General features: G+C 34.3%; 1 protein-coding gene across 6 annotated transcripts in view; it reads right to left on the bottom strand.

Moving 5' to 3' along the window:
• The window catches only part of LOC139981121 (uncharacterized), a 35,091-nt gene that overhangs the window by 5,630 nt on the left and 4,867 nt on the right, over positions 1–24,594 (bottom strand). The window contains exons 1-7 of one of the 6 annotated variants that reach the window (XR_011797786.1): positions 18,793–18,918; positions 16,447–18,527; positions 13,996–14,136; positions 8,923–8,964; positions 8,151–8,306; positions 7,148–7,262; positions 5,581–6,259 (exon numbers count right to left, since the gene is read on the bottom strand). Coding sequence is in view for 2 of the 6 variants with exons in the window: in XM_071993302.1 (XP_071849403.1) it covers positions 135–246; positions 1,563–1,985 (535 nt within the window). In the remaining 4 variants the exon portion in view is untranslated. Of the gene's footprint in view, positions 1–134; positions 247–1,562; positions 2,155–5,580; positions 6,260–7,147; positions 7,263–8,150; positions 8,965–13,995; positions 14,137–16,254; positions 18,528–18,792; positions 18,920–24,594 lie in introns of those variants that run through there. The other 5 variants (XM_071993303.1, XR_011797785.1, XR_011797783.1 and 2 more) reach the window with 5 other exon arrangements.

The raw sequence follows: 24,594 nt of genomic DNA, 5'->3' as shown, positions 1-24,594 counted from the left end.
CTAACGGCATGCCGAGTAATATTTCACCAAACTGTTACCTTTAATTTACTAATTCTTTCTAACAATGTACAGTACTCAATGAGTTAAACATCGATTAATGTTGTAATAATAGTGATACTCAGCTAGAAACTTACATATATTTTTACAGTCATTTTTCATCTTAAGGTTGCTGGCACAACTGAACTTGATGTTGTCGTCCATGGAAACATCGACTGTATGTTTTCCAGACACCTTGCTGTAAATCACCTGCAAAAGGAAATAGTATTCTTCAAAGAAGTGATGAATTTCTAATGATTTGTTCTAGCAAAAATGTAACTAATTTTGTTAAATTTTCACGAGAATGATAAATAAAACAAGTTTTAAGTAACATGTTAGAGTGGTATCACCATCTGTAGACTAACATCAATTGGTACAATGCCTCCGCTGAACTTTTAACACGCACTGTTTATTTGTTTACGTTTCCAAATATCTAATAATGCATTTTATTGTGTGACGTCATTATGCAGCAGTCAGTATTTGAATCGGGTAATGGAATTGTCAATAAAAAAGAGGGTGGTTTGTTTTCTCCACACGTATTTAAATCAATAATATAAATCACTAATATCATATCGAAAATCCTCCTATAGTGTTGGAATAACCAAATAGTGTCAAAGCAATCATCAACTGAAATATAGATATGTGAATGTTTTATGTTGGAAGTGTTGTGTACTTTCTCATCTTGCAGACCAAAGCATAATTAGATAGCAGAGCCTGAAATATCATTGCTGGAGAGAAATAAAGAAAAGTCTTAATCAAATTGGTAACTGCAGGATGACAAGATCGTTTTAAATTGCATGACACACATTTTGAGTTTTGTGGATAAAAGCATGCAACATCAAAGTATGCATCGTTATCAGAAAGCAAGTTCATTTGTAAATGGTTTCATCCAAAGACGATTTTATGAATATGTCCGTTGTAGTGAGCATATTTGGAATCATTGAAGCTAATTTTAGAGCGAATAAAGCCTAACAGTATCTGCTAATGATGTCAAAGTTTAACAATAGATTTAATACATAACATACGAAAAGTTACACGTTTGTCCAACTTTCATCTTGGTAACTGCACTTTTGTTTCCATAAAAATGTCAAAATCGTTTACAAATAATCTTCACCGATAATATATACTTTGCATAAATTCTTGGGTTCAGAGGAATTTGACAGCCATGTGAACAGTCACATTGAAAGAATATTGTTCATAAAAGTGTAACAGGAAAATGAAGCTAATCTCCTAGGACATCAGCAAGTAATGAAGGGTTTTATGAAAATATTATTCACACTCAAGAAACTATCCAGTCACCTATGGCAAATATATATTGAGGAGGAGTTTTCATATTTGAAATATATGTGTCTTCCCGGTGAGTGTCTCATTGTCTCCCTGTCATCTGTATTAGGTCAATTGACATGAACCTAGAATTGATCTTTGTGTCAGTTGTCGGTATTCTTTCCAAATGCCCCCCCCCCCCCCCCTTAAAATGATCCAAAATGCATTACGAAAACATTTAAGATAACTAGAAGTTGACTTACTGTTTTTTCGCCGTTTCTCTGAAATTCCATTTGGTATCGGAATTGCTTTATTTCCAAATTCAGACAAGTCAGAATCTGTATTGCTAAAGTAGTAACGTTTCCCTTAGTTTGACAAGAGATATTATGCTCGTTCGCAACATCACTCGACACTGTGGATGTATTTAATTCTAGTCTGTGGCACTTTTGGTATTCATTACGATACTCTTGTAAGTTATCCAACCTTGTAGAAACAAACCATTTGCGTGTTTTAGAATGAATGATCCAGACGTTGATATCACAGGACGATGTACAGTTAGTCTCAATTCCATACGGACGCCCAGTTACGTCTTCAGTAGCGTTATCGACGCGAAAACAAGGATCTCCTCCTTCTATTATTCTGGTCAATGATACAAATAAAGACAAAATTGCAACAACTTTACTCATGATTGTAGCTCTATAGTCTTGATTTAATATTCTATGATTAAACGTGGCTCTAAGCAGATCACTTAATTAACATTTGTCATTAATGTGCAACTTCCAAACACTCACATAGCCGATGCTGTAACGTGTATATTATCAAAACTAAAACTCTTACATTACATATTCTTATACGAGTCAATTTTCAAGTAAATTGTATGATATCATATTTCTTTTCAATTGATACATTCAATTTGTAAACGACTTTGTTAACAACTAATCACTTTGGAACAATATAGAAAAAGCGAAAGTCGATCAGACCACTCTAATAACCCGAGCTGACGTATCCATTTATGAATTGCTTCTTAAGTAAGTTAATTCACATTAGAATAATGGACAAACAGTGTAACGAAAGTTATCATAAAATGAAATGAACCTTTAATCAGAACTAGATGGTTAAAAATATCATGGCTTATAGGAATGGCCACGGTGCATGATATTGCGTGTTGCATTTTGCTTGATATGAAATTAAAAGTATATTTTTGAAATTGATCGGATTTTTGGAAATTTCGAGGAGACGGGAAGGGAAGTGAGATTAATCAGAGAATTGTGTTGATGTCCTGTAAATATAACAACATACTGTGCATATCTACAAAATACAGGGTTATAATGAGCTGAATTGGTAATTAATCGTCAATTAAAATATTAGCACTTAATGCACATTAGTTAAACCATGATAACATACCACAGAAAGAAAAAATAACAATGTTCAGAGAGTTGTAAATAACTAGAAAAGACCCAATAGTGTCGGATGCACCTGCATAGATTTAGTTCAATAACACAAGTCCACGAGACGGGGGGGGGGGGGGGGCATGTGAGGCTCACGTGTACTAAGAAGTAGTTTCACCTGTTAATTGAAATCTCAGTGATTTCACTATATTTTTTTGTAACTCTTGAAATGATTGCTTGTGTGTTATACGCTTATGCCTTTTGTTGCAAACCCTTCCTTACTATAGGAGGATAATCATAGTAGTTGGAATCTCATAATGGCAGATAATCTTCTTGAAAGGTTTATTTATGTGATTTAATAGCGTCACTCTGTGACTTATAGCTAACATCTAATACATTCGGAAAGGTTGTTTAGCTACTAATTTTCTCTGCATTAACATTAACATCAAGATACAACTTGTTAATGAGAATAATATTTCCCTCAGTGGATAAATGATGATACAGTTTTAGTTATAATTACGTCACTCACAGGATTGTTGCCAGATGCATTAAAAGACTTTCATTTTTATCAAAATAGTATCTCCTTGATACATAGTGCTATTATAGCTAAAAATTGCTTTTGATTATAAACAAAACCTTGCAATTCTCTTATGCAATAAACGTCAGCCATCGAAATATCTCTGAGGGGTAAATAATTACTGCGTTAAAACAATTGCTTCATCAAACAATGGTTAAAACCGTTACTGGATTTAGATACTTTGAACCAGTGACAAATGATTTCTAAGGTGACCAGATCACCCCCTCTCCCATCTTTTCGCGCGCAACTGCTTGTAACTTTTAGTGTATACACACTTAATTACATTTCTATGCAGGGGAGTTGGAAGATCATTTGGGAGAAGGGGTAGTGGGGGGAGGGGGGAGTTATGATATATAGGAATACAAAGGGACGGTGCCTTCGATTTTAAGTAGTTAATTCATAAAAAAATAATTACCTCTAAATTTCTAACAAATATACCTTTGTATATACCTTATAATTAAGTACATGAGCAGTTAATGTGACCTACCTGCAGGAGTTAAAATTACAAAATGTAAATTGGTTTCATCAACAAAACGGTCGTCTATTAAAAGTTACATTTTTCCAGTGTTCTTTTTTTGGGGTCACAAGTGAGGAGGGAGGAGAGCGTAAAGTCTGAATGTCCACGAACAACTTTGAGTTGGTGTTCTTCATGGTCGAACTCTGCATCTGATAGTAAGCCTCTAGCAACTAAACATAGGGTGGTGACAGATCGGCTTCGACCAACCAAACTATTATACGCCCTTATACACGTAACGTGCGAAGCGTAAATGTACTGATATGTTCGGCGAGGCGTGACAAATGGGACTATTGGTAAATAAAAAACAATGCAATTATCTGTTTACTTATCGTATGTTCTATTGATATTTAATTGGAAAGTTCATCATCGGTTCAGTTTTAAAGGAAGCATCCCATTTTAACATACCTTGGAAAACATATTGCCGTGAAAAATAAAGATAGCTATATATGAACATGTTTGGCTTTTATATTCTTATTTAACGATAGGCTTATATATTACTGTGACTATAGTCAATGCATGCATGAGGGTCATCCATCACGTTCCCTGTGGATGACATCAACGAAAACGCCCCCGCATTCCTATAGTTTGGGTTAAGTTTCAGAGGTTTCGTGTATAATGGATAATTAAACATAATTAAAACAAATTGCAGTCAACAACGAATACAATCATCAATCAGTTTGATTAGGCTTTAATGTGGTTTCATATCGTTTTGAAATCTTTTATGATATAAGATTTGTTTTTATAGTGTATCATTAGCACTTAATACCTATTCATTAATTTAGAAAATAAATGTGAAAGTAAAAAATCATTGTGAAAGGTTAACATGAAATTAAGTCGCCTGATTACCAGTAGCTAACTTGTATTACACTGTATGTTTTATAACAACGAATATTATTAGACAGAAATGAACCGGATTGAACTATTTCGTGTTTACTTAAATGAATAAACATGAAAGTACAAACCACAAATTTCTAACTTAAGTCATACCAAAAAGGATAACATGTAATGAAATTAATATTTGAGGCTGAATAGCATAATTATACATTGGTAGGATGCATTTATGTCACGATATTTTTGCAATGTATTGAGTTGTCTATATTAGAAGTCTTGTGAAAGTAAATACATGTAATTATCCCGTGCTGAAGCAAAACGATCTTGTAAAAAGGCTGAAAACGATTGAAGTTTTTTTTAATATTAATGCAAACGAAAGTCAACTAACAATAATCCTTCGCTACATTAAAATGAATGAAAAAAAAAATTTATGATTTGTTAGATGTATCTTAAATAACGACTGTTAAGTCGAACAATCTTAACATTTCATTGAGTATAAGAAAAAAACAAACACACATTTAAAGAATGATTTCAGAAATAAATGATGTTGATATGCTGATTAACTTAAAAAATACACCGCCACTTGTCCAGGCTAAATGTCTATAGTACTTTTTAATACTGTGGGAGATCAATCACGTTAACTGTAAATGAATTAACACACAAATCTTTGGCTCAGTTCTTCAGATGCAACACTTAACTCAAAGTTAACATTATGACAAGTGATAACATTTTTATGTTATGTTACAAAATTTCCATGACAAACTATGTGGAATGTCATCCAAGGATGCTCTGGTGCTTCAATTAATTGATTTGGTGGAGTTGTTAGAAATTATAGACAATAGTTTAACATAAAAGGCTTGCACTGAGGAGCGTTCCAGAAGTTAATCGCATTTTAAAAGTACATATCTTATAAACCGCGATAAGCAATAGAAACATTAAGATCTCGTAAATTTCCCTCTTTTTTTCCCCTTTACTTGGACTATATCATGTCAATCTTACAGTTTCTGCATAAAGCCAATCTTGACCTCATCAATCAAGTAGGATGTTCTTAAGAACAAACTACAAGAACTAATACCAGACACACGATGAGTATTGCTGCAGTGCCAACCACAGGTAAGATTTGTTTGATATGTCGCATCCATTGAAATTCATTGAAGAAGGAGGAAGTTGACAAGAACTCAAGGCTATGTGTCGTAGTTTCCACTAAGGTTGTTTGTTTTCCAGATTTAGCAGAAATCCTTGTCGTAGGATGGTCACTCGTCGGCTGTTTTGTGGACGCCAATTGTGAACCGGTTTCAGTGTCTTCGACGAATTCATTCGATGTCTGTGTCATATAGCTTGTGCTTCTAGGGTGTGTTGTTCCATCCATTTTAAAATAATCGGTAGTAACATATTGTGTAGTGTCGACTACCAGAGTTGTCGGCAGCTCGATGTCGAGTAACTCACTAATGATTACATAGGAACTTGTACCACGGGATACTTGTGTAGCATAATCATAACTGCCATGGTCCTCGACAACAGTCTTTGCTTGATTGAGTTCGCCTGGTGCCACTCTCATATAGAAGTTCAGTTTACATCTTTGCCCAAAGAAACATCTGATCCAGCAACCATTGTGGACATTCTTCACAACAACTAGTTGTTCAAGACCTGAGAGAGTATAGTAAAGAGAGCAAGAGAATGTAAAAATGTGTCATAAAAATAATTCTGATTTTCTAATTGATAACAATAATAATAATTATAATAATAAATGGGTAGATAAAATTATTCATGTAACTTTATGTGAATGTCTTTGTTGTTTCTAACAGGGTTAGTAGAAATAACGAAATGGATATGTTGAGTGACCAATAAATCATAGACCCTCGACTGCTTAATCAACAGTGTAACTATGTTAGTAATCACCATAAGGTGAATTTTCAATTAATTTGTCAAGCAAAGTTTATGAATCAATGCATCAATACGTGCATAATATAATTATCATTTAAATTGCGACCTCTAGCAAGGTACAGCAAAAAGTACAAACGTCCTATACATTAGCTTACACGTTGTAAATTAGAACACAAGCAACCCCCAAGAAATGGCCCAGTCATTACAGAGACTCAGTAAATTAAAAATAAAATAAAACTGTTAGCAAACTGATTATCCACTAGAGAGCAGGTGTATGAGAATGTGTAAAAGTAAGTTGGCCTGACGTTTCAAAGGCTAAAAGACAAGTAACAGCAACAGAAGGGACAAAAACACGTACAGAATACAGGCAGGTTAATGAGCATGGTGAACACAAAGAGATAGATGTAAGGGGATTAGTAGACAAGGGAAGGAGAGAAGAAAGAAAGACACCGACAGGGGAAGAGAAGAGGTAGGAGAATTGACAGTAAAATTGTCAGCATATCAATGCAGGAGCACACCGTCCTTTGTTTAAATAATCCCATTATCGTTATACATTATTGTTATATAAGGGTAAAGAGTGTTTGATCTAGATTCAAATTATATATATATAGCACTCAATTAAACAAATAAATTAAATTATAAACCACAAACCGGGACAGTTGGTTTTCTTATTCAGACCATTTGCACACCTGAGAGAGACTCGGTCTTCGATGTTTACCGTTTGGTCATAACGGATGTCCATTGAGCCTATGTCACCGGTAAAAACCTTTCAATAGAAAGTGTGGTTACAAAGGGGGTAAAAAGGATTAGACAACGATTACGTAAATAACCTAAGGCAATGCTTACAAAACGACTTTAAGTGGCCAAGTAACGAGAATGCTAACAAATTTTGTTTATAAAAAAAAACCTGCAGCAGGAAAATAATTCCACAGGATGACTTTAAGGAAAGGGCTTAGAATAAGGTTTATAAGAATTCTCAACATTTTAAATTGCATCATTTAGCTAGTTCAAACATATAGTTGATGCATGCATGATATTCGTTGTGCTGCATAATCCTGGTAATAGAATGTTGTTGTCTAACCCAATGTACATGGCTCGATCAGTTTGTATTATGAATGAGAGACAACCGTTAATCAGTTTAAACTGAAGTGTGGTATAACACAGTAACACATGTTAGACCTTTCGGCATATGCTATTGTGGACAAACTACTTACAGACGAACTCATTTCTCAAAGGCTGTTTCATCTAATGACTGGTTAGGAGTCTTAACAACTGTCACTTTGTTTGACTAGTAAGTATACCTCTTAAAGTTATCTCAAATTGCAGATTTTAACCATTTTACAGTAAATTATCATCCACTTTCTGGTCTAGCTGGTTTGTCCAGTCAGTCATTATGCCTAGTATTATGTGTTAAGTATTTTCTGTTTGTATTTTCTTCCCAGTAGCAACTGAGCATTAATTAAATGAATAAACTATAACACACATCAGTTTTAACCGATTAACGGGTAATCAACTTAACCAGTTTTAACTGATAACAATTGGCTTGTTCTCTACATAAAAAGGAAAATGAAATACGTTTCTGTGTTACTTAACTATGTATGCAAATATAACCTATAGTATGTAGAATAACGCAAACCATACGTAGAAACATTACCCGAGTTTTTTCATTGACGACGAATTCCAATTCGCACATTGGGTATTTCATAAGGTTGTAACACGCAATCGAATTTGTAACGGATGTAAGATTTGGATGCGAATACTGACAAGCACACTCGTAAAGCCCGGTAACGTCATCAGTAACATTCAGAATCTGAATAAAATGTTGAGATACATCGTCTTCACTTTTTTCATTCCATATTAAATAATGGTTGTCCTTTTCACAATCAGAACAGTTCCAAGATTTCAGAACTGTCGAACAAAACCTCCAGAAAATGCGATTACAGTAACCTGGGAAATTACAGTACAGGGTTACGTTATTTCCGTATCGGCCATATATTACTTCTACTGATTCGCTGAGTTTGACACAGGTTGTATCGGCGATTGCAGGGCTTGCAAATCCAAATAATAAAAGAAACGTCATTTTAACCACGATCATTTTTGCTTTTCTCCGTCAGCACAACATTCTACTAGAAAATGATCATTTTAATTTTTGAAAAAGTCTGTAAACATTATTCGTTCACATCCAGTTTCCTCAAATTGTCTCTTCTTAGCGTGCGACTCTTGAATGAAGCTACTCATACCGAAACAGAAATACGTTTTGATGAATTATTTTATTCAGCTGTTTTGTTTGCTCTCTTAGAGAGGCTCACACGAGACAACGACACACTGATTGCTATTACAAACGTGACTATACTGTTCCTTTTAAAAACACTAATGACAATAATATAAACCAGCACCCCCTCTTAAAAAAGCAATGTATCTTTTACCATTCAATAATACTTCCTTTTCATTCCGTGTGAAGTAGCACTCTGTTAAAAGGAAAGAAAAAGAAACATCAGTTATAATTTTACTCAACACTTTTCTGTTTCTTTCTCCCTTATTTACTTTTGCTTTGTTTGAGGGTGAAGGGACGGGGTGGGGGGGGGTCGGGATGCAAAGGTAAGCTAATGACAGTTAATGGCAAAGTTGCTATCGACACTTTTGTCAATTTATTAAACAATTGGTTACACAGTTTAACGACTCTTTAACGCTATAAATGTTTCTTCTCATTAGTATAGTATTGGGCGTGTAGCAGTACCATTGTGGGACTAATCTTATCGTCTATGATGTAGGCTCGGTAGTTATAAGAGCATCATACGTGCTTCCATGGAAGCTGTGGGGTTGCAGTCATTAACCACCAAAAAATGCAATTAGGCCTAATTACATACCTAATATACAGTCCAAATATGCCTTATAATACTCCATTTGACATCTTAAAGTTTAATTATTAACATTTTATGACACCTTTGCAGTTTCCTCTTCAAAGACCCCAGAGCACAACCCCTTCTTTTGTGAAATGTTCGATCCGCCCCGAAGATACTTTCTCAAAACAAGGAAGAAACTGTTTTTACCCTTATTATCTGATAGAAAGTTGCTTTATGTTGTATATAACATATTAAAAAGTAATATTTTGAGTCCACAAGATGAACGCTGAGAGCATAAACAGAAGTCCGCATAGGTACAGTAAAATAGAAAGTTATGTAGCCCTGTGAATATATCTATCTGTGTATAGATTGTCCCCATCATACTAGGGAGGATATCAGTACAGTAGAGATTGTCCTCATAAAACTCAGCAGAGAGGACATAAGTACCGTACAGATAGACAAGAACTGTAGTTTCCGTGCTCGAATGCTGTCATTATTGCTAAATTTCGTTCAAGTGGATTACTGAAATATGTGTACTTGAAATCCGCCATTATAAGTATACTTCAATTTGAGTTTGCAAAATGGCTACTTCTCTTGCCACAATGTCTGTGTTAAAGAATATGAAATTAATTATTAACTAAATATGTAAAATATGTACTTGGCTTCTTTTACTAGCTGGCAATCCTTTCAAGTGCAGCCTCCGATTTACTCCCGATACAGGCTTAAATGATCCAGCAACATGTCAAGAGTTTAATCATGTACAGTCAAGTTGGAGTGTTAGCTCCTATGGAGTGTTAGCTCAGTGGTTAACACCGGTGCCTTCCAATCATAAGGTCCCCGGTTCGAGTCACTCCAAAAATTAATGTATGTCGACCAGTTCGAGAGTTTTTGACAATTGACAATTCATAATAATGGACTTTAAATATGAATCTAAGAGATTGACGTCGGTCAGCTTGCGGCTGGGATAAGCCAATGAGGCTTCTTCGCGAGCTCCTGCTTGCAGGAGGATCTAAATTACATACATACAAACTAGTAGACTCAAACCAGTCGTATACAAAGTCAACAGTTAGCTTCAGCTGCACGAAACCACTCAAATCCCGATTATTTTAAACAATGTAATATTGGTTAAGTAGCCTATCAGAGGTTTAAAAGTGGGTTTCTTTCCAATACAATCTGCGCGTTCTTTTTTGCTTTGGAAGGCTGTCATTTTACCAAGATTGTTCGAATGTTATCATATAGTAATGCAAATAAATTGAAAATTTGTCAGTATACCTGGTGGATAGATACATCGTACAAGCCAATCATTTGAACGAGGCTTTCCTTACTACCGGGCAGTCGTTTTCTCAACATTTTCTTCCACCCACGTCCTCAGTATTTAAAAACATATAATGATTAGATTTATCATAAAAATTATAATTCATATTTGATCTTGTTTTCTGGGTCGATGTATATTGCAATTGATCCTATATGATCTTTATGACTGTACTATTCCATTGGAATATGGTTAGTATCACTTATAAGGTAGGTACGGTAGCACGGTTTCACAATAGGTAAAGCGAATAGAAAAATGACTTCTCCAATGTCATTTGGTCATTATAATAATGTGTGAAAGCAAAATGTTTCCGTGACTTTTAAATGATTCCCATAGTTTTCTCTCATAAATGAAAATTTTGTTTTTGCATTGACGTTCGTGGTTACTAGGATGTTAATTATTCACTAGTCCTGTATCGAACGTGATATGAAATCGCCTTAGTACCTCTACTCATTGTATACTCACTTCTCATGATATCTGTTCTCTTGTATGAACACGTAGGATCAATAAAGACCAATTGGTTTCTTCCTGACTATGAACTTGCTGTCACATAATCGAGAAAAGGGGTTCAAATGTGGAAGCTAGACCTTATATTGAAAGCTGTTCTTGTTCTGACGTAGGCTTGCAACCTTTGTGACGGAGCCGAGTGGAAACTACAATTGCTTCGATTCCTTTCCCAAATTTGTATAGCGCCACCACCCATGTTCCCACATGCACACATACTCCGCAAATATGCACACCGTACTCCGCACAAATGCACACAGTGCACTGCGTACAGCCACTCACACATTAACTTCGTATACTTTCAGGCACTTTCTTTAGGGTATATATGACAAGTGGCGTTATGGGGCGCCACCATTAATCTGTTTACATACTTTGAAGTTGACAGTGGCTACAATATTTAAACAGATATATGTCACTTTCATAGTCAAGTAAATTTGCTCAATACCGATCAGACATCCTTAGATTGTTGAACCAAATAGTTAATTATTTCTGCCGCCGCTGTTTCCATTTCAATGTGTTTGTTCAGGTCATATAACGTTGCTTTCCTTAATTCACACCCGATACACACAGAGAACACAGTTACTACCGTACTGTAAATCTTATAGTGTTTGTACCAAAGTAAAAATTGGATCATATGTGTAATTCCAACAATTCCAGTTGTTTGGATTACACATATCCCCAGTTCTTACTGTAATCCTAGTAGCACATGCTACCGATTTATCAGAACTGTCAGCAAAATCCAGTCTTAACTGTGGTACAAAGTTTTAAGATTTACAATAGTTACTGTAATATCTCTGTCTGAATCAGTTGTTAATCGAGGTTATATTTGTTCTCGTTAGTAATCATATCGTGATGTAGCAGCCTTACTATACATCAGTAAACCATTAACGCTGATCTTAAATCTACGAATATGAAAATGTTAGGGCACTTTATTTATTATTGCAGTTTACACAAATTTGCATGTTTGCGGATATATTTGTAACTTTGTCTTATATATTTATGATTCAATTCAAAAGTTACGATTATTTCATTTAGTACTTTATGTTGATCTAAGTGTGCGACACTCCAGTGCTTTCTAGAGTCAGATCGTGCCCGTGCCCGTGCCAGGCGAAACTTATATCACCTGGCTCTGTTCTCGAAGTCTTCCTTGTTTCCTTTGATATTTTACAAGAATGAGACGACCTCATATTTTATGAGACATATGTACATTTTACATTGGCTAATGTGCTCTAATTGATAACATTCAGTAACGACTGATGGCTAAATTATAGGAACCTGTAGCAAAATTATTTATGAAAGGGAAACCAAAGAATATATATTTAAAAAGGTGGCTTTACATTGCATTTTATTTTACCCAACCATTTTTTGCTAACGTCCCCATACAATTCCTCTTCTACCCGTGTCCATGCAAGCACATTAGTCTTACCTCTCATTAAGGTTGCCTGAAAAATTGGTAGTTGGTGTTGTTGTTAATGTTTCTGGGAATTACTTGACTGTAGGCCTACATTTTAGGAAGTACTTTACATTTACAGAAAGACAAGGACCATATGAATTCCACTCCGGTAAAAATTATGTGCTTCCCCTATTCCTCACCGTATATTTATCTGCATTACAAACATTCCCGTAAACAGTTCACTTTATGAATGTTTATAAAACGCCAGCATTTCGAAGTAATTTCCTGGTGTAAAAAAAAGCTTGTTGCAATGCGGAAACGATTACGCTTAAAATGATAGCGCCTAAAATGTTACCTTTGGTGAATGTCTGGAACTAAGTTCAATGTCAGTTAGAATGACTCAGTGATTAAACGCTACATTAAGACGAGTAGTGACAGGATTTGTACAGAGAATAAAATGAACAAAATTTTACATATTAAGAATTGAAAGCAAAATAAAATGTCAATCATTGTTCTTTAATAGCGCCATTAACTAGCCATTAGTTAAACAATTCCCGTAATTGACATTAAAAACAAAACACGTCAATGAGTTGAGTGATTGTGTTCTTTATCTTTCCATATTCCCACGTTCAAACTGAAACTTGAAAGTTGTTACTAACGCATAAATTTTTTCAGAAAGTAATTGCAACTGTTTTGACGTAGGCTTTAATAAGTGTCTGTTAATCATAAATTTACATGTTATTTGCTACATCTCAACATTCGTTCGAGCCCCTGTGTCCAATCTTACAATGGTCACAAACAACTATTTTATTGGCCTAGCTTCAGACTAACGAGTGAATTGTTTTTTCATAAAAAAACGTTTCAATGCCATTCCATACTAAGTTTGCAGTTACTGTTATCTTTTTTATTATTGTAGTAAATTTGAAACATATCCTAGACTGATGTACTAGTTAGTACATTATGAAATGTGTCAAAGCGACGACACGTTGAGAACCGCTTCTTCAGTACTCGTCTATTAACCTTAACTGGGTGAACAAACCTTAGCATTGACCAATTGTAATCTTACACGGAAGATTTGGTTTTGTAAAATTGCTGAGAGAACGAGAAATCGTGATCTTTTGCTAAATGCATTCCCAAAATATAAATAATATTTGTAATTTCGAATGATCAAAACTAAAATAGAATCATAATTATATAAACACTCCTGAAGCGTTTGAATGATGTTATCCACATGTAAGAATTTCCGTTAAATAATTAAATGTCTTTTTTACATCTAAGCTCACGAGTAAGTGCTTTATATAGTTACGTCCGTACACATGCACATAACACAGTATATTCGTTTATAGAACGAGATATGAATTGAAATACCTTTTGTTTAAAAACAGAAACATTACCAAATGCCAAGAATCAAGGAATTACATCATACTCGCATACATATAGTACGTACTATGAACCTGTATTTCCATCATCGGTATCGTCACAAGAGAGGAGGGACTTTATCATCCATTTAAATATTGGCAACACTTCCGTCTTTCCGTCTTTTGATAAAGCAATCAAACGCGCAGTTTGATGCATCCAGGAGAAAGTTCTTTAAAAGCAAGCAAAGTTCTTTAAAAGCTTTTTTATTATCCTGCTTGTCAGTAACATGGACGAAGGAGGGAGCTATTTCGATTGGGACTTTATCATCCATTTAAATATTGGCAACACTTCCGTCTTTTGATAAAGCAATCAAACGCGCAGTTTGATGCATCCAGGAGAAAGTTCTTTAAAAGCAAGCAAAGTTCTTTAAAAGCTTTTTTGTTATTCTGCTTGTCAGTAACATGGACGAAGGAGGTGAGAAAAATAGATTGTTCTTTGAAAGGGCCCCTTCAACCCTTCCATCGAGATTGGTAGGCGTTTTAGGAACACTATTTTTTGTAACTATGACACCGTAATATTATTAAACAATGTCTACTTTCATTCGTAGAATATGCTTGCATGACTTAAAAATAATTCGTAACAAAACAAAATGTTTGATTAGAAACAACACTGGAATAACTACAAGTATAATGACGATAAGATGACACAAAATAAAAATTCACATCTAACGTGATTAAATTTCCTGCAATTGTAACTAAAAAGTATTACATTTGATATCATAATTTCAAGTTATTTTAGTTTGGCATTTTAGTTTGTCCAGGCGTCGTAGTAAAATTGATAGTACTTGCAAAGTGATTAATGATATTTAAAGACCATTAACTTCCCTGTTACTATAATTATAGGTACATCATTGTGGTTAAAAAATTGATGATGCTAAAGACTTAAGCAACTTCTTTGTTATCAAATTATATTCTCCAAAGTCTCTTCAAGCACCATGAAAATATGTATATATTTCTATCGCTAAGCCAATCAAGTACGTATATACGTTCTAATCCTTTGCATTAGCCAATAAAGTATCCCGTCAAAAGCTAAAATTGCACGTCGGGTATCACCTGTTTACAAGAACCGGTAAATTGATATAATTTTTATTATCTAGAAGCCGATGATAAATTTAACCTGTTCTCCAAACTTCTAGAAAAATGTATTTGCTCTACTGGAAGACGTTTCAACTGGTTTACTGGACAACGCTGATTATTCAACAGTCAGTTTAATTTTCTTGCTTGGAAATCTACATCCTAAGTCATTGTCTCTACTACTCATATACTTATTATCTTTCCCGGGTAAGAAACGTAGTCAATTAAATTTTCCGTGTAAATCCCTCGAAAAGTTTTGAAAGACTGGAGAGGAATTTGATACATCTAAGATTGAAAGTTATGTTTGTAGGCTGTAAATCAAAAATCACGTTGCAAGCAATGATTGTCCATTTGATGTAAGTAATCAAGTAATGCTCTCAAATCAAATTATTTAAATTTATGTTCCATTTTGTCGATATAATAACTTTTAAATCGACTAAAACATCCTGTTGTAATCATAAAAGATATCTTTCTACTCCAAAGATTTTGATCTAAGTGGCTGATTTCTTTTTAAGACGTACACATTGCAATATTCTACACTTTTCATTCAAATTTTATGTTGTCCTTTACAGACTGATAACAATTCGAAATAAAATAACACTGTTAGCAAACTGCTTATTACCAATATAGAGCCTGTGTGAGAGAATATGTAACATTAAGAGGGCCTGACGTTTCGATCCTAACGAGATTTTTTTTCCGGAGGCTGAATGACATGTTACAGTAAAAGAAGAGACACATTTCTGCAGGAAATCTGATCTCTTCTGATTTCAGCAGAAATCAGTAAGTCGCTTTGACTTTACAACCATGCCGACACTATCCTCTATAAAATAGTTTCAATTCCTGCTTCTCCTTGTCACTTTCGGTGATCATGCACTGAATAAGAGCTAGTTTTGCTCGAAAGCACTGCAAAAACCAAACATTGGCTGTTTTACTTTCAATCACTTACCTATTATGTATGTATATATAGGTATTTATATATATATATATATATATATATATTGTGTAATTCACACACTGGGTCGAAGCCTATGATTTTACGTATATATCCTGTCTATTGCAATGGATGCTTTACCAAGAATATGTATGTATGGCTTCCCTCTAAAGACGTTAGACATCCCAAATTGAATTTCAACAAATAGAGCGAAATTGGGTATTCTATGAGAAGCCTACAAAGGAAGTAAGAACATTGCGGAATGTCTAGTAGACATACTTACTCAATATTTCGGTGAGTCCAAGAATTATCCTACCGTGCTTTCAAAACTGGTTGACCTGTCATACTTATGAATCACAAACAAATCGAACGGTTTTAGCCTACCCTAAAGCGAACTATGCACTTAGCACCATTTTACGATAGACTCGATGAGTCATAAATTAATTATTAAAATAAAAAGGAATCACTCATATACCTTCCAACTGTTGTATTAGCTCCTCGATCCCAAATCCGTCAGCAAGGTAAATATATCGATGTGATGTTTGCATGGATCTTAATTTCCCCGTTCAATGAGGCTATTTTGACTCTGTTCGTCGTCGTTTGAGTATATTGCAGTATAGTTATGTTCTATTACATAGTCACTCAGTAAACATTTGTTCTATGTCGTTGGAAAACTTCTACCGGAAAACTGTGCGTATTGTAACGATAGTTTATCTTACAAACTGGTTTTCAAATAGGCATTTGTTAAGTATCGCATTTCACCGAATCTTCATATATTTAGCAATGTGAAACCTGTTAAACTAGCTTTTTGTTCTCTATTAAAACGCATTTTATATTACTAAGTGAAACTCTAAGTTTAAGCTCCTGACGTCAATGAAAGCAGGCGAAAACCTGTTTAATTGCTTTCAGTTTTACTTTTCATGTTCGTACTCAGAAACACATGATTGTATTTTAACACACAAATATCATACAATGGAATTTGCTTGGTAAGTTTCTGAATGAAAAATATGAACATTGAGGGTTTTATGTTCTGGACATCCCAGTAAAAAGAGAACGGCAAAAAAATTACCTTGTTTGATATTTTTTCGGTTTGTTGAAAATGCTTCACAAACAGTTTGACGTCTCAGACTTGCTGTCAATTGTAGCAACTCCAAAAATTAGAAACGACTTCCACAAAGGACATGTTGATTAAGTTGGCGATGATATTTCAGATACAATTTCCAAAAGAATATGGCTGATTGGCGTAGAATCATTTCAAATAACAGAGCACTTTTCGAATGATATACTCGTCTAGTAGCTAATCAAATCTGAAATGCATGTGTGAGTCGAATTGTAAAGGAAACTTATCGAATTGATTAAATGATTGTACATCAACATTGAAAGCAAACAGCTATTTTTAATTTCATTTAATATACTTCTTACAAACTGTGGTAAAATCTATAATACTAGGCAGAAATATTGGCAAAAAGCACCAATAATTTTCATATATATTTCATGATATTCTCCTGTAAGAGTTCTCGTAAAACTGATAACTTAACAGTTATTCATAAAAGTGCGTAAAGAATGCATATTTATACATTTGTTAAATTGTCGTACATTAACAAAAAAATGTTGAGTGGTTTACAAACTTTCGTATAACTGCTAAATTCTCCTGATCTTTGCATCTTCATACATTACATAGATGCCGATGAACATATATATTTTCCATTATATGACACAATGTTAATAACAATAATTTGTATTCCCTCATACCTAAGCATTGCTCTAAACTTTCCAATCATCTAACAAAGTGGAACATTAATGTCCTGAAAATAAAGGAAGCTAATATCATGTTTCAGTAAACAACATCATATTCATGAAATAGGTATGAACCTGTACTTTCGCCATCAGTATCATCACTCGAGAAGAAGGAGGAATCGATTGATTTCTGGTCGTCCATTTCGATCTTGCCACAGACTTCTTCCTTTTCTTGATGTTCACATATTGTGTTAGAGTTATCCAGTTCACGATTTGTTTCATCCAAATGAAAGTTGTCTGACGACAACTCTTTATCAGTATCGTTATCCTTATTTTCATCCTGATCTTTAGTAATATGGACAATGGATGTCAGACAAACAGACTGCCTCTCTTCTTCGTCCCTACATGGCTGTCTGGTAACAGTAACATTGTAATTGTCCCTTAACCAAGTCATATTCTCGATCGGCATTACAATCGGTCGGCATTTAACATAATAACCCATTAAAACAAGTACTATGATAAGGAGAATTACGACTATAACTGCAAGTATTATTATGACAATTATACTGTTATTTGTTGCAGATCGAAGGTTAGAAGTGTTTGTGCTAGATGTCCCAGGTACCACTTCTGGAGCCGTCGAAATATATGGTTTATCGATGACAGGCTCTCCTGTACGGAAAATGCCACCAAATTGCATGTCTGTAGTTAACATTCGATGTGTCACAACTTTCAAGACTACCTTCACTTTACAGTGCTGATTGAGTCGACAGCGGAAGAAGCAATTATTATGTGGGTTGGTAATCGAAACATTTTCAACACCTGTAATAGAAAAAATGATATTACTTCTACGTTATATTGGCAAGCTGAATACACTTCGGTTAAAATGCTAGTCACCTTCAGTGGTGCATCATGAAGTATTATTTTATCATTCAACAGATGACGAGAATAAATCATTAACAATTTAGTGTTCTGATCTCTTTGATAAACATTCTCGAATGAATGTTATGGCTGAATTGGAAGAACAACATTCCTTTAGCGTGACATATTGTGATTCGGTTACATGAGGGGTTTAACATACACATACCTCCGTCGCCGCAGTTTGTTCTCATCTTTAGTCCGTCAAGACAATTCACACTTACATTGTCGTTCAAGTGAACATCAATTTGTCCAGGCACAGATCCAGACATGATAATCTATGTACAAAGAAATCGTTTGTTAATGCTATAGGATGTTGTATGGAAACAATACAAGAACTCGTAAACAATACTACACTTGAAAGACGTATAATAATATTAAATTTAAAAATAAGGAACACAAAATGTTACAAAGGTGAACAGCTATATACAATTTCCCTAAAGTTGATTACAAAGGCAACTCAGAACGCCACGGAATTATAAAGTTAAAAAGGTTCCAATTAGGCTTAAGAGATTTAGCATCACATATATCGGATCGCTGTATATTATAAATATATTAAGTAGCTTTCTTTTCTTTTGAAAAAAAAGTTATTGGTAATTTTCTTATGTTAGTAAGTTGAACCTTCTAAGAGAACATTGTGCAATATCCAGAGCAAAGAAAAGTCTCAGTAAGTGTTTGTCAAATTTAAACTTCTACCTTTCCTGCTTATTTTACTAAAAGGTCAGTGAAATGACACTGTGCTATGTAATTTTCATATCAATATTTATTTATTTTTAATCAAGTTCTCTGTCGTTAAAAATTTTGAGCTGAATAAACTTCGCCAGAATAATTAACGAGTCCGTAGATTCTACAAACTTTAATCAAAATTTGAAAGCCCCGTCCAACAGATCATGCGTCAAGCAATCTCCCTATTATGTTTATGCACGTTAGGCCTAGGCTTACTTTTTCTTTCGTGGCTAGGTCCATGCTCTTGTACCTTTCTCTCGGTCTTACCGATGTAGCTTGCAATATTGTATCATTTCCTTCAATTGTAATAATTAAACAAGTGTTTTCAGACGTTTCATCCGTGGAATTGTAAAAAGTAGATGATATGAGTATAGGACTGCGTTGATATCTTGATTGGGTCGAATGTGTAAACTATTTTGTTTATATTTGTGTAATGAACATACTGGCATGACGGTCGCAGTGATTTTACGGTAAATCGTTCGCGCCATAACGGCAACAGAAAATACATTTCTTTTTTTCGATTGCGAGAGATTTTCTCCATTAAACCCATCTGATCAGAGTGCATTTAGAATAACAAATATGGAATCTTCTTCGGATTTCTTTTTCGAAATTCATCAGCAAACACGTATTGAGACATTTCATGTTATTAGACTGATGAATGATTATTTCTTACTATACAAATATATAAAAACATAGAAACATAGCAATCTCAACTTACATTTTCAACACCATTTTTGTAAAAGACTAGACGGCATGTCGCTTTCACCTTAATATGAAAGCAGGATACAGTTTCGTATTGTCCATGCCGTGTCTGACAAAGGCATTCATAAATACCGAATAAGTCATTTGAAATATTAGAAATAGTTAGCAAATTTACAGTTAAATATTTTTTATAATCGTTGGTCACAACAACGTGTCCTTGATCACAATGATCTGTGTCTTTACTCATCCAAGTACTTGTATTTATATTTAGCCATAATCCATGTGCACAAGACCGTTCGATTTGACATGATAATGTGACATTTTCTTCAAGTTCACTATATATAACATCCGTGTTGTCGTTCGGAGACATGCAGTAGCTTTGGTCTCCATTTCCAAAATTGATTGTAGGAACAACAAACACAACTAACAGCGTATCAAGATTCATCTTGTGGGAAAGTTTCACATTGAAAAAGAGAGTAAACGATTCAATACGAAATACTAAAATGATAAGGTTGTGACGTGGTTTTACAAAGTCTATAGTTACTCCACAGCGGAAAACTGTCTAGGATGTTGTGACCTAATCCGAACCTAAAAGCTCCTATAATACTCATGGAGCAAATTTTTTTGGAGTCACATTTAACCTAACAAGACAACACTACAAGCGGTTAACGTGTATTAAGTGACGATATTTATTTTAATTGATCACTTATAAAGTGAAAGAATACTGAACACTACTTCAACTGCGCTAACAAAGGACTTTGACATTACCTATAGTTAGGGCTTGCTATTTACACTTTCGCTTTTTTTTTGGGAGTTGCCATAACACACATATGACATTCCAAACCCATATGAGGTCCGTTTTACTCGATTCTAGTCATAGTTTCATTTTGAAAGTTATTAGTAGGTATTATAGCATAAAGCTGTTATTATATTTGGCACTGATATTTTGCAGGTTTACCCCGTATCGAACAATTATAACTAAATGATCATAGAAACAAATTCAAGCGTTTTTGGCTCTAAACTGTAAGGTAACAATTGTCAATATCTTTAGCATATTGCATGAAGGACCATTTGAAACATGTTAACCCACTGACTTTACATTTGTTGTTGTTCGGGCAGTTGTTTTCTTAATGTTAGAACGTTTCCTCGCTTGAAAGCGTTTAAACGCTCTGTAGTGAGTGAACGTTGCCAAAGAACTACTTTAAAGTTGTACTGCCATCCCTCCTCTGCGAAGTTAATGGTTTAATTTTGTTCCTCCTTATATATGTCTGGACACAATTAAAATAGAACCGCGAGAAAAGTACTTGGGTGACCTTTAAACTGCTAACATGTGTCAGATTCTTGAGTGACATGTGAGAAATGAAAGTGACACCGCTCATTTAACAATAGGCATGGTTCATTGTGATAAACTTGTTTTGAAAGTTGATGGTGAAGAAACTGAAAGTCAATCTACAACATAATCAATCTTTCACAAATTTGCACACATTTGTAAGTTAACGGATTCTTTCATTTGCTTTATTCACTCAAGGTGTTCTAGAGTCAGATCGTTCCCGTTCCCGTTCCCGTGTCAGTGCCCGTGTCAGTGCCCGTGCCAGGCGAAACTAATGTCACACCGCTCTCTTCCTAAGTCTTCCTTGTTTCCTTTGATAATTTACGAGAATTAGAAGACCTCATTTTATAAAAAAACATATCATGTACATTTTCATTGGCCTATGCGCTCTAATTTATAACATTCAGTAACGAAAGATGGCAAATTTTAGAGGTACCTGTAGCAAAATCATTTATAAAAGGGAAATCAAAATTGAATATATATAAAAAGAAAAATGGCTTATCATAGCATTTTATTTTACCCAACCCTTTTTGTACTAACGTCCTCATACAATTCCTCTTCTACCGTGTCCATGCAGGCACATTAATCTTACCCCTCCTTAAGGTCCCTTAAAGAAAGGGTAGTTGCTGTTGTTGTGTCTGGGAATTACTTGACTGTACATATTAGGAAATACTTTACATTTACAGAAAGACAAGGACCACAGGGATTCCATTTCCATACAAATCATGTGCTTCCCCATTCCTCATCGTATCTTTATCTACATTATAAACATTCCCGTAAACAGTTCACTTTATGAATGTTTATAAAACGCCAGCATTTTGAAGAAATTTCTGGTGAAAAAACACTTTTTGAAATGCGGTAACGATTACGCTTATAATGATAGCGCTTAAAATGTTGCCTTTGGTAAATGTCTGGAACTAAGTTCAATGTTGACTCAGTGATTAAACGCTACACTAAGACGAGTAGTGACAGGAATTGTAAAGAGAATAAAAAAGGAACAAAATTTTACATACTAAGAATTGAAAGCAAAATAAAATGTCAATCATTGTTCTTTAATGGCGCCATTAGCTAAAGATTAGTTAAACAATTCCCGTAATTGACTATCAAAAACAAAGCACGTCAATGCTATGTGTGATCGGATCTTCCTCTTTCCATATTCCCACGTTCAAACTCAAACTTGAAAGTTGTTACTAACGCATAAATATTTTCAGAAATTAATTGCAACTGTTTTGACGTATAGGCTTTAATAAGTGTCTGTAAATCATTAATTTACATGTTATTTGCTACAACTTTAACATGATGAAAACATTCGTTCGAGCCCCTGTATCAAGTCTTACAATAGTCACAAACAACTATTTGATGGGCCTAGCTTCAGACTAACGAGTGAATTGTTTTTTCATAAAAAAACGTTTCAATGCTATTCCATACTGATTTTGCAGTTACTTTATCTTTTTACTATTGTAGTAAATTTCAAACATATCCTAAACTGATGCAGTAGTTAGTTCATTATGAAATGTGTCCAAGCGACGACACGTTGATAATCGCTTCTTCAGTACTCGCTTATTAACCTTTACTTGGTGAACAAACCTTAGCTTTGACCAATTGTAATCTTACACGGAAGATTGGTTTTGTAAAATTGCTGAGAGAACGAGAAATCGTGATCTTTTGCTAAATGCCATACATTCCCAAAATATATATAATATTTGTTATTTGGAGTAATTAAAAACTAAAACAGAATCACAATTATTTATAAAACACTCCTTCCTGGTGGGTTGGATGATGTAAGAATGATGTAAGAATTTCCGTTAAATCATTAAATGGCATTTTTACATCTAAGCTCGCGAGCAGTGCTTCATAGTCAAATCAGTATACATGAACATAAACATACACGTTTATAGAACGAGATATGAATTACAATACCTTGTGTTTAAAAACAAAAACATTACCAAATGACAAAGATCAATTAATTACATCATACTCGTATTAATATATATAAAAATTTACGCCTAACGTGATTAAATCTCCTACAATTGTAACTAGAAAGTATTACATTTGATATCAAAATTCCAAGTTTTTTAGTTTGGCATTTTAGTTTTTCTAGGCGTCGTAGTAAAATTGAGAGTACCTTGCAAAGTGATTAATGATATTTAAAAGGCCTTTCACTTCCCTGTTACCTATTATTATAGGTGCATCATTGTGGTTCAAAAATTGATGATGCTAAAAACTTAAGCGACTTCTTTGTTATCAAATTATATTCTCCAAAGTCTCTTCAAGCACCATGAAAATATATTTCTATCGCTAAGCATATCAGGTACGTTCTAATTCTTTGCGTTAGCCAATAAAGTATCCCGTCAAATGCTAAAATTGCACGTCGGGTATCACCTGTTTACAAGAACGGGTAAATTGATATAACTGTTATTATCTAGAAGCCTATGATAAATTTAACCTGTTTTCCAACTTCCAGAAAAATTTATTTGCTCTACTGGTTGACATTTACTGCTTTACTGGACAACGCTGATTATTCAACAGTTATTTTAATCTTCTTACTTGGAAATCTATATCCCAGGTCCCAATCTCTCTTACTCATATACTTATTATCTTTCCCGGAAAAGAAACGTCGTCAATGACATTTTCCGTCACCCTCGAAAGGTTTTGAAAGACTGGAGAGGAATTTGATACATCTAAGATTGATTGTTATGTTTGTAGGCTGTAAATGAGGAAAAATCACACATTTGCACGTTGTTAGCAATTATTGTCCATTTGAATATCATCATTAGTAATGCTCTCAAATCAAATTATTTAAATTTATGTTCCATTTTTCGATATAATAACTTTTTAATCGACTAAAACATCCTGTTGTAACCATGAAAGATATCTTTTTACTCCAAAGATTTTGATCTAAGTGGCTATTTTTTTTTTTAAAAAGGAACAAATTGCAATATTCTATATACTCTTCAATTCATGTTGTCGTCTAAAGACTGACAAAAATGCAAAATAAAACAGTGACAGAAGGGACAATTACACGCACGGAATACAGACAGGTTAATGATCAGGGGTGACACAAAAGGGAAACATGAGAAAGAGGAGAGGTAGGAGTTAAACTGTAGAGGGACAAAGAGAGGATTAAGGAAAGAGGATAGGGAGTTAACTAGAGAAGGACAAAGACAGAAATGTGTGGGGAAAAAAGGTGGAAGAAGGCTACGAGAAGAGGGT

The sequence above is a fragment of the Apostichopus japonicus genome, chromosome 15, assembly GCF_037975245.1.
Source record: "Apostichopus japonicus isolate 1M-3 chromosome 15, ASM3797524v1, whole genome shotgun sequence".
Taxonomy (NCBI): domain Eukaryota; kingdom Metazoa; phylum Echinodermata; class Holothuroidea; order Aspidochirotida; family Stichopodidae; genus Apostichopus; species Apostichopus japonicus.
Note: the sequence above shows the minus strand (reverse complement) of the source record. Positions and strands in the feature narration are given on the sequence as shown.